At 36.5% G+C, this 12,468-nt stretch overlaps 1 protein-coding gene across 1 annotated transcript; it reads left to right on the top strand.

Annotated features, from left to right (window-relative positions):
* Positions 1-6: 6 nt before the first annotated feature.
* Positions 7-7,549, top strand: TXNL1 (thioredoxin like 1). Its single transcript, XM_005429973.2, has 8 exons — positions 7-16; positions 1,227-1,323; positions 1,638-1,811; positions 2,062-2,184; positions 2,728-2,797; positions 4,998-5,170; positions 6,234-6,338; positions 7,326-7,549. The coding sequence occupies exons 1-8, from the start codon at positions 9-11 to the stop codon at positions 7,353-7,355; spliced, it is 780 nt and encodes a 259-aa protein (XP_005430030.1). The 5' UTR covers positions 7-8; the 3' UTR covers positions 7,356-7,549.
* Positions 7,550-12,468: the final 4,919 nt, after the last annotated feature.

The following is a 12,468-nucleotide window of genomic DNA, read 5'->3' as shown; positions in this document are numbered from 1 at the left end:
AGTTCACCATGAGGGGGTGAGTGAGGGCGGGGGGCGGCTCCTGCGCGCCCGTTCCGCCTCAGGCTCCCGGGAAGGGCTCCGCTGTTCCCGTGTTTTTATTCGGGGTTCCCCGGCGCGGTTTGCAGCGTGAGGGGCGCTCCGGAACGCGTCAGTGCAGTCGCAGCATCAGCGCCTTTCTAAGTTCCGCGATTTTTAACACCGTGTTCCCGGCTCCTGGAATAAATTCCCGGTTTTCCCGCCGAACCCACTGCCCGCGGACCCGCCATCCCTCAGGCGCTCTGAGGGAGCAGGGGCTGCGCTGGTTTAAAGCCCCGTTAAAGGGCAGGAAAGTGATGGGAACAAGGCCCTGACAACACTAAAAACAACTTAAAACTTGGGAAAACATCTTTTGCCCCATAAAACTTGGCTGGATCCGCACCCCATTTGCCCGGGACAAGTAGAGTATCCCTTTTCCCCTCCTCAGCAGGGAGGTGCGACTGTGGTGAAATCGGGATGAATTTGTCACCAAATAAACCTCGATATCTGAATTATCCCCGTTAATTTGTGAAATCAGGGAGAATAGTGATAATCTCAGGGGTTTGGGGGTTCACAGCGCACCTCATTATTTTTTGGCTGCTGCCTCTTAGTTATGGGTGGTTTGTGCCAATTTTCTATATCGAGGTTATTTTATTCCACTTTTTGTTTCTCTTTCTCAGTGAGAAACTCCTTTTACAGGAATTGGTGCAGCTGAGCACTTCCTCCACTTTTGCTGACGCAGAATAAGTAAAAAATACACATTTTCATCCAAGGCAATGCAATTGAATCAAAAGAAACCAACTCTGTCCTCCCAGGGCCAAATAAACACGGGGATAACATGTTATAGGTGTAAATGAGATTTGTTGTGGGAGCAATTTGATACGTGTTGACCATTAAATATTTAAGTTGTGTGTAAATATAATTTTTTCCCAGGAGGTAGCATGGACTAATGATAGGAGTTTCTTGTTGCTTTTGCCCTCCTTTGGAACACTTTCTTGAGCAGGACTGTGGTAAAAATGCTGCAAATAAAGGCAATAAATTGCAGATTGCCAGTTGGCATCCTTCATTGGATCAGCAGCTGTCAGCCAGGTAGAGCGGCTGCTTTTACAGCAGGATATCAGGGAGAGCAGGAACGTTCTAATTGCATTTGGGGCAGGCAGTGAAAAAGAAACCAAGAGTGGCATTCAGTGGAAGTGTCGCTTTTCCCACAGGTGCGGCCCTTGCCTGCGGATCGCGCCCGCCTTCAATGCCCTGAGCAACAAATACCCACAGGCCACGTTCCTGGAGGTGGACGTGCACCAGTGCCAGGTGTGTGCTCCAGAGCCTTCCTGCTGCCCGGGACATGGGCACAGGGGAGGGCACAGGAGCCCTGACAGTGACTTCTCCCAAGCTGGGAGACAAGAATCCCTCCTAAGGAGAAATATGCCTGCTGTGCTGCCCTTCCGTTGAGCAGTAATTCATTAATTCATTTGTCCTCAGCCCCAAACAGTGCTTTAGATATTGCACACAGCACTAGGGTGAATTAAATGCAGAAATAAATAAATAAATGGGTTTATTGGTGGGACGAGGTAGCTCCCAGTGGTGCAGGTGAGATTTCCTAAAGGATTCCTGTCTGCTCCCAGGGCACGGCTGCCACCAACAACATCTCAGCAACGCCCACGTTCCTGTTCTTCCGGAACAAGGTGCGCATCGACCAGTACCAGGGAGCAGATGCCGTGGGCTTGGAGGACAAAATCAAACAGCACCTGGAGAACGATCCTGGCAACAGTGAAGACACAGACATCCCCAAGGGATATGTGAGTATCTCCCCAGAGCTTCATGGGAGTGCTCGTGTAGCTCAGGTGGTTTGCAAATGTACTTGAAGTCAAATAGTTGGATTTTAGGCAGAGCTGCCCAAGAAAATCACTTGTCCGGGCTTTCTTTTCCAGAAAAAACGTAAATATTGACATATACATGTTTCCTAAGAATGTCCCTAGTCATTAAAATGCATTTTGTGTGCCATACTGTGGCTGTCCCAGCTGCGAACTGTGTGCTCTCTGTCCCCAGATGGATCTGCTGCCCTTCATCAACAAGGCTGGCTGCGAGTGCCTCAACGAGAGCGACGAGCACGGCTTCGAGAACTGCCTGCGCAAGGACTCCTCCTACCTGGAGTCCGACTGCGACGAGCAGGTGTGCTGCCCGTGGGCCAGGGACCTTCTCCTGAGGGGCTGGGGGGCGGGAGGGAAGGGGGGGCGGGGATCCGGGGATGTTCTCCTGCAGGCTCCAAGGGTGTGCTGCCCATGGATCTGGGGATGTTTTCCTGCAAGCTCCAAGGGTGTGCTGCCCATGGATCTGGGGATGTTTTCCTGCAAGCTCCAAGGGTGTGCTGCCCATGGATCTGGGGATGTTCTCCTGCAGGCTCCAAGGGTGTGCTGCCCATGGATCCGGGGATGTTCTCCTGCAGGCTCCAAGGGTGTGCTGCCCATGGATCCAGGGATGTTCTCCTGCAGGCTCCAAGGGTGTGCTGCCCATGGATCTGGGGATGTTCTCCTGCAGGCTCCAGAGTTTTCCACCCTGAGAATGCCCAGGCCCAGGGCAGCAAAGGCCCAGGATGGGTGGAACAGGGGAAGTGAGCCCAGCATTTTATTCCGGAGCTGCCCTGTCCCTGTCTCCTGTGCTGGGTTGGTTCCAAGTGCACAAACCAGAGTGTAATTCTGGTTTTTCCCTCCACAGCTGCTCATCACTGTTGCTTTTAGTCAGCCTGTCAAGCTTTACTCCATGAAACTGCAGGGGCCAGACAATGGTGAGTGCTGCAGGTAGAATTATGTATTGTTGGTTGATGGGCAAAGATGAGAGTTTGATACACAAATCAAAGGATTTATTATAGATTGACACACAAAGTATTTCTTACAGTTTGATACACAAAGGATTTATTATAGATTGATACACAAAGTATTTCTTACAGTTTGATACACAAATCAAAGGATTTATTATAGACTGATACACAAATATAAATATTTAGTATAGATTCACAAATAAAAATATTTATTATAGGTTGATATACACATAGAAGTGTTTATTAAAGGTTGGTACACACATAGAATATTTTATTACAGAGTGATACACAAATAAAGTATTTCTTATACTTTGATGCACGCATAGATTTCTTATAGATAGATACACAAATAGAAATACTTATTATAGGTTGATACACACATAGAAATATTTATTATAGATTGATACACAAATATTTACTATAGTTTGATATGCAAATAAAATATTTATTACAGATAGATTGATACATAGAAGTGTTTATTATGAATTGATACACAATTCATTGTAGTTTGATACACAAATAGAGCTATTTGTTATAGATTGATGCACACAGAAGTATTATAGATTGATACACAAAAAGAAATATTTATTATAGGTGGATACACACATAGAAGTGTTTTTTACAGATTGATACACAAGTAAAGTATTTCTTATCGTTTGATGCACACATAGGTTTATTATAGATTGATACACACATTATTTATTGCAGTTTGATACACAAATAGTATTTATTGTAGTTTGATACGTAAACAAATATTTATTGTAGGTTGATACACAAAGAGACGTATTTATTGCAGTTTGACACACACATACAAGTATTTGTTATACATTGATACGCAATCCAAAGTATTTATTAAAGTTTGAGACACAAATAGAAGTATTTCTTGTGGTTTGATACACAAACAGGGAAGTATTTATTAGAGATTGATACAGAAATAGAAATATTTATTATAGATTGATACACAAATATTTACTATAGTTTGATCCGCAAATTGAAGTGTTTATTATAGATTGATACACACATACAAGTATTTACTATAGTTTGATACACAGGTAGAAGTGTTTATTGAAGTTTGATACACAAATAGAAATATTTATTATAGATTGATGCACGCAGAAATGTTTGTTATAGATTGATACACACATACAAGTATTTATTGTAGATTGATGCACAGATTATTTATTGTAGTTTGATACACAAATGGAAATATTTCTTACAGGTTGATACACAAATAAAGTATTTGGTGTAGTTTGATACACAAATGAACATTTTTATTATTGCCTGATACACAAATGGAAGTATTTCTGATAGATTGATACACACATAGATAGAAGTATTTATTATAGATTCATACACGAAGTATTTCTTATAGTTTGGTGTACAGATAGATTTATTATAGATTGATACACACATAGATAGAAGTATTTATTATAGATTCATACACAAACAGAAGTCTTTATTATAGATTGATACACAAATTATTTATTGTAGTTTGATACACAAATAGAAATATTATTATAGGTGGATACACACATAGAAGTATTTATTACAAATTGATACACAATACTTTGTGGTTTGATACACAAATAGAAATATTTGTTACAGATTGATGCACACATAGAAGTATTCTTGATTGATGCACAAAAAAATACTTATTATAGGTTGATACACAAATGAAGTATTTCTTGTAGTATGATACACAAATAGAAATATTTCTTACAGATTGCTACACACAGAAGTATTTATTACAGATTGATACCCACATAGAAGTGCTTGTTATAGATTGATAATCTATACACAAATATATATTATTTATAATAGATTGTTGTACAGATATAGAGTGATACACAAATATTTGCTATAGTTTGATACACAAATACAATATTTATTACAGATTGATACACACATAGAAGTATTTATAGTTTGGTAGGCTGCAGAGAGATACCTGGCTGTAATTCCAGGCCAGAGTGAGATCCACTGAAATCTTCCCCAGGTTTTATAGTAACCCAATCTCCTGGCTGGGTCCTGCCATCCCTGGGGACTGTAATTCCCATTTCCCTGTGTGTGTGCCCAGGGCAGGGCCCCAGATCCATCCCTGGGGAGTGTAATTCCCAGGCCCCAGATCCATCCCTGGAGACTGTAATTCCCGTTTCCCTGTGTGTCCCAGGGCAGGGCCCCAAGTCCATCAAGATTTTCATCAACCTGCCGCGCTCCATGGACTTTGAGGAGGCGGAGCGCAGCGAGCCCACGCAGGCCCTGCAGCTGGGCCCCGAGGACATCAGGGAGGATGGCATCGTGCAGCTGCGCTACGTCAAGTTCCAGAATGTCAACAGTGTCACTGTGAGTGCCACCAGCTCAGGGGCTGTCACTGCTCTGGTAGTCTGCGTTTTCTGTCAGAGCCCAGCCAGCCTGGCACTGTGGGAATCCCAGCTGGGGGGGTTTTACAGGCTGCCAGGAAAACAGCACTGCTCTCTGAGTAATTATTAAATGAAGAGACAGAGATGTGTAGAATGGGAAAAAAGCTGTGATGTGGCCAGCTCCCACATGTGGAGCAGCTGGAAGAGGGAAGAGACGAGGTGTGCGAATGTCAGAGCCCAGGACATCCCTCTGTCTGTCCTGGGCAGCCAGGACCCCTGCCAGGCGGCTCAGAACCCAAAACACCCGAAAGTTACCAACCTAAAAAGAAAACCAAAAAGCCATGACAAGTTAAGTAGAATAATAGTGAAGTCATCACGAGGTGGAAAAGTAGATTTTAAGGTTTCTGGTATGGAGGGAACTGGGCATGTCCAGCCTTTCTCCTTCTTCTTGGCCTCCATCTTCTGCTGTGCTGTTGGCACTTACAGATCAGTTAAAGTAATTGTAAACAGTGTACACGTAGTTTTTAGTAGAAAGGGGGCAGGCAGAGTGCCTGGAGCTGTCCTGCTGGACAGACCTCAGCAGGACAAGAGAAAGAATTTTCTAGATAAGATACAATAAACAACCTTGAGAGCCCTGACTCCTTCTTCAAGGGCCCGGCTGGGAAAAAAGACTTTGAACTCTTCTCAAAGTCACTCTGAGCTGGAGATCCCAACAACGGGGATCTGACTCCATGGTTCAGAAGGCTGATTTATATTTTATGATGTATATATTATTAAAACTATAGTAAAAGAATGGAAGAAAGGATTTCATTAGAAGGCTAGGAAAGAATAGAAAGGAATGATAATAAAATCTTGTGATTGGCCATTAATTAGAAACAACCACATGAGACCAATCAAAGATGCACCTGTTGCATTGCACAGCAGCAGATAATTATAATTTACATTTTGTTCCTGAGGCCTCTCAGCTTCTCAGCAGAAAAGAATCCTGGCAAAAGGATTTTTCAGAAAAGATCTAAACTCCTTTTTTTGGTTTTTCCCCTCTGCAGTTGTTTGTGCAGTCCAATCATGGTGACGAGGAGACGACGAGAATCACATATTTCACATTTATTGGCACTCCAGTGCAGGCCACCAACATGAACGACTTCAAACGAGTGAGCTCCTTGCTTTGATTTTTTTATATTCAAATAAAATCAAGTAAATAGTTTCTTTTATTTATTTTCGATTTTAAAACAAACTGCTTCAATATTTCTGGTACAAATTTCAGAGCACTAACACCAACATGGCACCTACTTAATTCTTAGCAGCAAAACTTGATCCTAACTAAAACTTCATTCCTTTTTTTAACTAAAACTTCATTTCTCTGCTGCTAATAAGTTAATAAAGGAGTTGAACAGCTTTTCCTGCCCTTCCCTACCACTCAAGATCATTCAAAAATCAGTCTGCTGCTCTAAAATAAACACAGATTTTAGACTTCCCTCATTCTCCCAAACGTTGGCTGCCAGTGTTTCTTCTTTTGCATTTTTTGCCATTTTCCCATCTTTCCCCTTTTTCTCCTGTTTTTTCTAATTTTCCATTTCATTTGCCTATTTATTCCCATTTCCCCCTCTCATTTCCCCCAAAATCTCAATTTTCCTCCATTTTTTTCTCCTTTTTTCCTCATTTTTCTGCCTTTTTTTCATCTTTTTCCCACTTGCCCCATTTTTTTCCTCAACATAACCACTTCCCCCTTGTAAAATACTTCATTTTTTCCCCCAAATTACCATTTTTTCCCTCTAAAATTCCCACTTTCTCCCAAAATCAAAAAAATGGGGATTTTGATGGGAAAAATTGGAATTTTGGGGGGAAAAAGGGAATTTTGACAGGAGAAAAAGGGAATTGTGAGGAAAACAAAAGGGAACTTTGCGGGGAGGGAAATGGAGAATTTTTGGGGGGAGAACGGGGATTTTTGATGGGGAAAAAGGGAATTTTGGGGAAAAAAGGGAATTTTGGGGTGGGAAAAAAGGGAATTTTGGGGACAAAAAAAGGGAACTTTGCAGGGGAGGGAAATTGAGAATTTTGGGGGGGAAACTGAGATTTTTGAGGGGGGAACAAAGGGAATTTTTGGCAAAGAGGGCTGACTGTGCTCTTTCCTCTTGCAGGTAGTGGGCAAGAAGGGAGAGAGCCACTAGGAAGCCATGGAAAGCCTGGTTTTCCTTTCTCCATTCCTGGATAAGTGCTGCCATAAGCAGGGACTGTCCCTTTGATTTGCTGCCATTCCCAATAAATCATTGCTTTAGCTGGAGCATCTTCCTCATCTCTTCCTCCTCCTCCTGCTGCTGCTGCTGCTGCTGGATTTGTAAATAAAACCGCTGACTTTTGCCAAGGTGCATTTTCTTCTTGCAGGAATGAGCAGAGGCTGTTGCCAGGGCTGCTGAGAGTTTCCCGTGGCACCTGCAGGGAAGGTTGGAGTTGCTGTTACCCACACCTCTTAGGGTCATTCCTGAAAATCAGAGTAGGAAACAGATTGTACAGTTCTGGTTTTTTAAATTTATTTATGACATTTTTAGGGTTCGTTCCCCAAATTCCTGCACAGCAGGAACCCCACAAGTTCATTCCCTAAAAATCAGAGCACAGGGAGCAGATTGTACAATTATTCTGGTGATTTATTTTATTCATGACATTTTTAGGGTTCATTCCCCAAAATTCCTGCAGAGCAGGAACCCCACAGGTTCATTCCTAAAAATCAGGGCACAGGGAGCAGACTGTGGGGTTATTCTGGTGATTTATTTTATTCATGAACTTGTATTCTTTTATTTGTTTTGGTACACAAATAGAAATAGTAAGGTAGGTGGATACAAAAGATTTTCTTGTAGTTTGATACACACATAGAAATATTTCTTATGGATTGATAGACACATAGAAATATTTATTACAGATTGATGCACAAATAAAGGATTTGTTCTAGGTTGATGCACAAAAAGAAATATTTCTTATAGATTGATACACACAGGAAAGTATTTATTAGAAATTGCTAATCCATACACCAATATCTATTAAGTATTTATAATAGATTGATATACAGATACAAGTGTTTATTCTAGATTGATACACCAAGAGAAATATTTCTTCTAGCTGGATACACAAATGATTCTAGATTGATACACAGATTATTTATTGCAGTTTGATACACAAATAGAAATATTTATTGTAGGCTGATGCAAAAATATTTATTCTAGATTGATACAGAAATTATTGCAGTTTGATACACAAATAGAAATATTTATTATAGATTGATAGACTCATAGAAGTATTTATTACAGATTGATACACAATTAGAAATATTGATTCTAGATTGATAGACACAAAAAGTATTTATTATAGATTAGTACACAAATGATTTCTTGTAGTTTGGTACACAAATAGAAATATTTATTACAGGTTTATACACAATAGAAGTGTTTATTAAAGATTGCTAGTTATACACAAATATATAATAAGTATAATAGATTGAGATACAAATAGAAGTATTTATTATAGATAGATACACAAATAGAAATATTTATTGTAGATTGATACAAAAATATTTATTCTAGATTGCTACAGAAATTATTTATTGCAGTTTGACACACAAATAGAAATATTTCTTGTAGGCCGATACACAAATAAAGTGTTTATTGTAGAGCACAGGGAACAGTTGTAGAATGATTCAGGTTATTTATTTTATTCATGAACTTTATTTGGATCCTGGAACTTTATTTACATTCCTTGCTTTGTACTCTAGGACTTTATTGATGACGGTTTTAGGGTTCATTTCCGTGTGCTTGAGGAGGAAATGTTGGTTCCCATCCAGGTAAGACGTGTTGGGGTTCATGCCGCAGCATTCCCGGCTGGCAGCAGCAGCGCGTCCGCAGGAGCCGCAGAGTTCATTCATTGCCTCGTGAATCGCTGCGCGGGGATTTGTGAATGGCCGCGGTGCCGGGAAGGTGAGTGCCTGCGGGAATGGAATTGCCAACGTTCCCAGCACGCTGGAGTTCCGTGCTCATCAATGAAAATAAAATCATCATTTTAAAACCTACAAAGAAATAAAAAAGCCCTAAAAACCTGCCCCAAAATAAAAATAACAATTAAAAAAATAAAATTAAAATTCATTCAAAAAGCCCAAAACAAAAATACAAAAATAAGGATTACAAAAATAAAATTAAAACCCTAAAACCCACCCCGAAATAAAAATAAGAATTAAAAAATAAACCCCCAAAATAAAAATAAGAATTAGAAAAATTAAAACCCTAAAAAAATCCCCAAGAAAAAAACAACAATTAAAAAATAAAATTAAAACCAGACCCCCAAGCATTGCAAAATGCTTTAAAAAAGAAAAATAGATTAAATTTTTTTTTTTAAATTAAACCACAAAAAATAAAATAAAATTTAAAAAACCAAAATAAAAAGCAAAAACCCCACAAGAATAAAAAATAAAGAAAAATAGAGAACAACAAAGAAATAGAAAAAACCCTAAAAAAAAAACCATTAAAAATAACAACCGGCCCCACAAAACATTTAAAAATAATTTAAAAAGAACAACAGATCAAAGACACAACAAATAATAAAAAAACAGAAAAACCCCCACAAAAATAAAAAAATAAAGAATAAAATAAAAAACCAGAACCCACCAAAATAATAAATAAAGTAATAAAGAAAACACACAAAAAATAAACTGACCACTAAAAAGAATCATAATTCAAAAATAAAATAAAAAACAAAATTTCCAAAAGAATAAAAAAATAAAGAAAAATAGGAAAACACAAAAAAAAAACCCCACCAAATAAAATAGCAATGATTTGAATATAAAATAAAAAACCAAAATAAAAAATAAAGTAAAAAAACCTCCCCCCAAAATTGAAAAAATCCTTAAAAATAGAAAGAAACCACCAAAAAAAACCACCACAAAAAGGAAAAAAAAAAAAATCTCCACAAATAAATCCAGAAAAAATACAAATTAAATAAAAATAAGATAAAAAGAAAATGAAATAAAAAACGCCTCCCAAAAATGTCAAAATACTTAAAAATAGTAAAAAACCCACAAAAACCTCCTGAACCCCCCCAAAATAAAAACAAAATTTAAAAAGCAAAATAAAAACTAAAAGAAAAACCAACATCTCAAAGGAATAATAATTTTAAAAAAACAGAAACAACTTTTAAAAGCGATAAAAAATCTGCCAGAAATCATGAATAAAATTAAGAAATAAAATAAAATTAAGAATAAAAGAAAATGAAAATACCCAAAATGATAAAAAACCAAGATAAAAAAAATGAAGAATAAAAGAGAAAAAAAGCGCCCAACACAAAATTAAAAGAAATATACGCAGACAAAAATGAAATTAAAAATAAAATAAAATGATAAATTTAAAATATAAATAAGAATAAAAAAATAAAGTAATCACTAAAATTAAATTAGGTGCAATAAAATATAATAAAAATTAAATAAAACAAAATTGAATTAAATAAAATTAAATACAAGTTTTTAAAAAAATAAAATTTAAACAAAATAAAAAATAATAAAAGTAAAAAATAAAATGCAATATAAAAATTTAAAACAAAATTAAAAGGAAAAACCCAGAAAATAAAAGAATAAAATAAAAAAAATTAAAGTAAAATAAAATAAAATAGTAAAACATTATAGAATATTAAAAGTTAATATAACAATAACCAAATTTTAAGAAAATAAAACCTAATAACAATAATATAATAAAAGTTCAATAAAATAAAGTGAAATAAAATTATGAAAAATAAATATAAAAATAATAAAGAAAAATTTACAAAATTAAATAAGACAAAAATAGATAAAATCAAATACATAATTAAATGAAGGAAATTAAAATAAAATTAGCTAAAAACATTAACTGAAATAAAAAATGAAGACAATATAAAAGAAAGTAAAATAAAGTAGTATCAAATGAAATAATTTTACAGAAAAACATCAAAATAAAAATATTAAAGGAGTTTCAATAAAATAAAATAGGACAAAATAAAATAAAATTAAATTAGAATAAATTTCTAATACATAAAAATAACGTAAGGAAAATAGAGTAATAAAATAAAATTGCAAGCAAAATAAAAAATAAAGTCATTGAATGATTAAATAAATGAATAAAATAAAAATAAAATGCAATTAAGGAAAGAATATAAATCAGAGTCAATTAAAGTACTTAAATAAAATAAAAAATTAAGATTTAAAAATGAAATTGTTACAGTTATGTACAGTGTGTACAAGTACGTACAGATAGGTACAGGTACGTACAATTGTGTACAGGTATGTACAGCTATGTGCAGTGTGTACAGCTATGTACAGGTATGTACAGTTATGTACAGTGTGTACAGCTATGTACAGGTATGTACAGCTATGTACAGCTATGTACAGCTATGTACAGCGTGTACAGTGTGTACAGATATGTACAGTTATGTACAGTGTGTACAGTGTGTACAGTGTGTACAGTTATGTACAGTGTGTACAGCTATGTACAGTGTGTACAGTTATGTACAGTGTGTACAGTGTGTCCCGTTCTGTACGGTTATGTGCAGTTATGTACAATGTGTACAAACATGTACAGTCATGTACAGTTATGTACAGCGTATACAGTTATGTACAGCTATGTACAGCTATGTACACTTATGTACAGCTATGTACAGCTATGTACACTTATGTACAGTGTGTACAGTGTGTACAGTTATGTACAGATATGTACAGTTATGTACAGCTATGTACACTTATGTACAGTGTGTACAGATATGTACAGATATGTACAGTTATGTACAGTCATGTACAGTCATGTACAGTTATGTGCAGTGTGTGCAGTGTGTACAGTTCTGTACAGTTCTGTACGGTTTGTACACTTATGCACAGTTATGTACGTATTCTTTGGTATGAATTATAATTAATAAGTAGAATTACTTACTGTAAGCTTTATAAGTAATAATTTATATAGGAATTATAACATATCTATTTAACAGTATATTTATTGATAACTATCACATAATTAATAATAATGATTGTTGCGTAAGTAATATCATTATAACCCCTTGATCACTTTGACTTCTTTTTATTTTTTACTTTCTTTCTTTTACATTGTTTATTTTTTTATTTAGGTATTTTTATCTTATAGTATTTTATTGTTTTGGTTTTTTTTTAGTTTTATTTTTTTATTATTTTTTTTATTTTATAGCTTCTTTATTCTGTTGTGTGCTGTGCCGTGTGCTCCCGGTGCAGTGCGTGCTGTGATCCACCAGGTGGCGCTGCAGGCCGCGCAA

Source organism: Geospiza fortis, unplaced genomic scaffold (genome assembly GCF_000277835.1).
Source record: "Geospiza fortis unplaced genomic scaffold, GeoFor_1.0 scaffold143, whole genome shotgun sequence".
Classification (NCBI taxonomy): domain Eukaryota; kingdom Metazoa; phylum Chordata; class Aves; order Passeriformes; family Thraupidae; genus Geospiza; species Geospiza fortis.
Note: the sequence above shows the minus strand (reverse complement) of the source record. Positions and strands in the feature narration are given on the sequence as shown.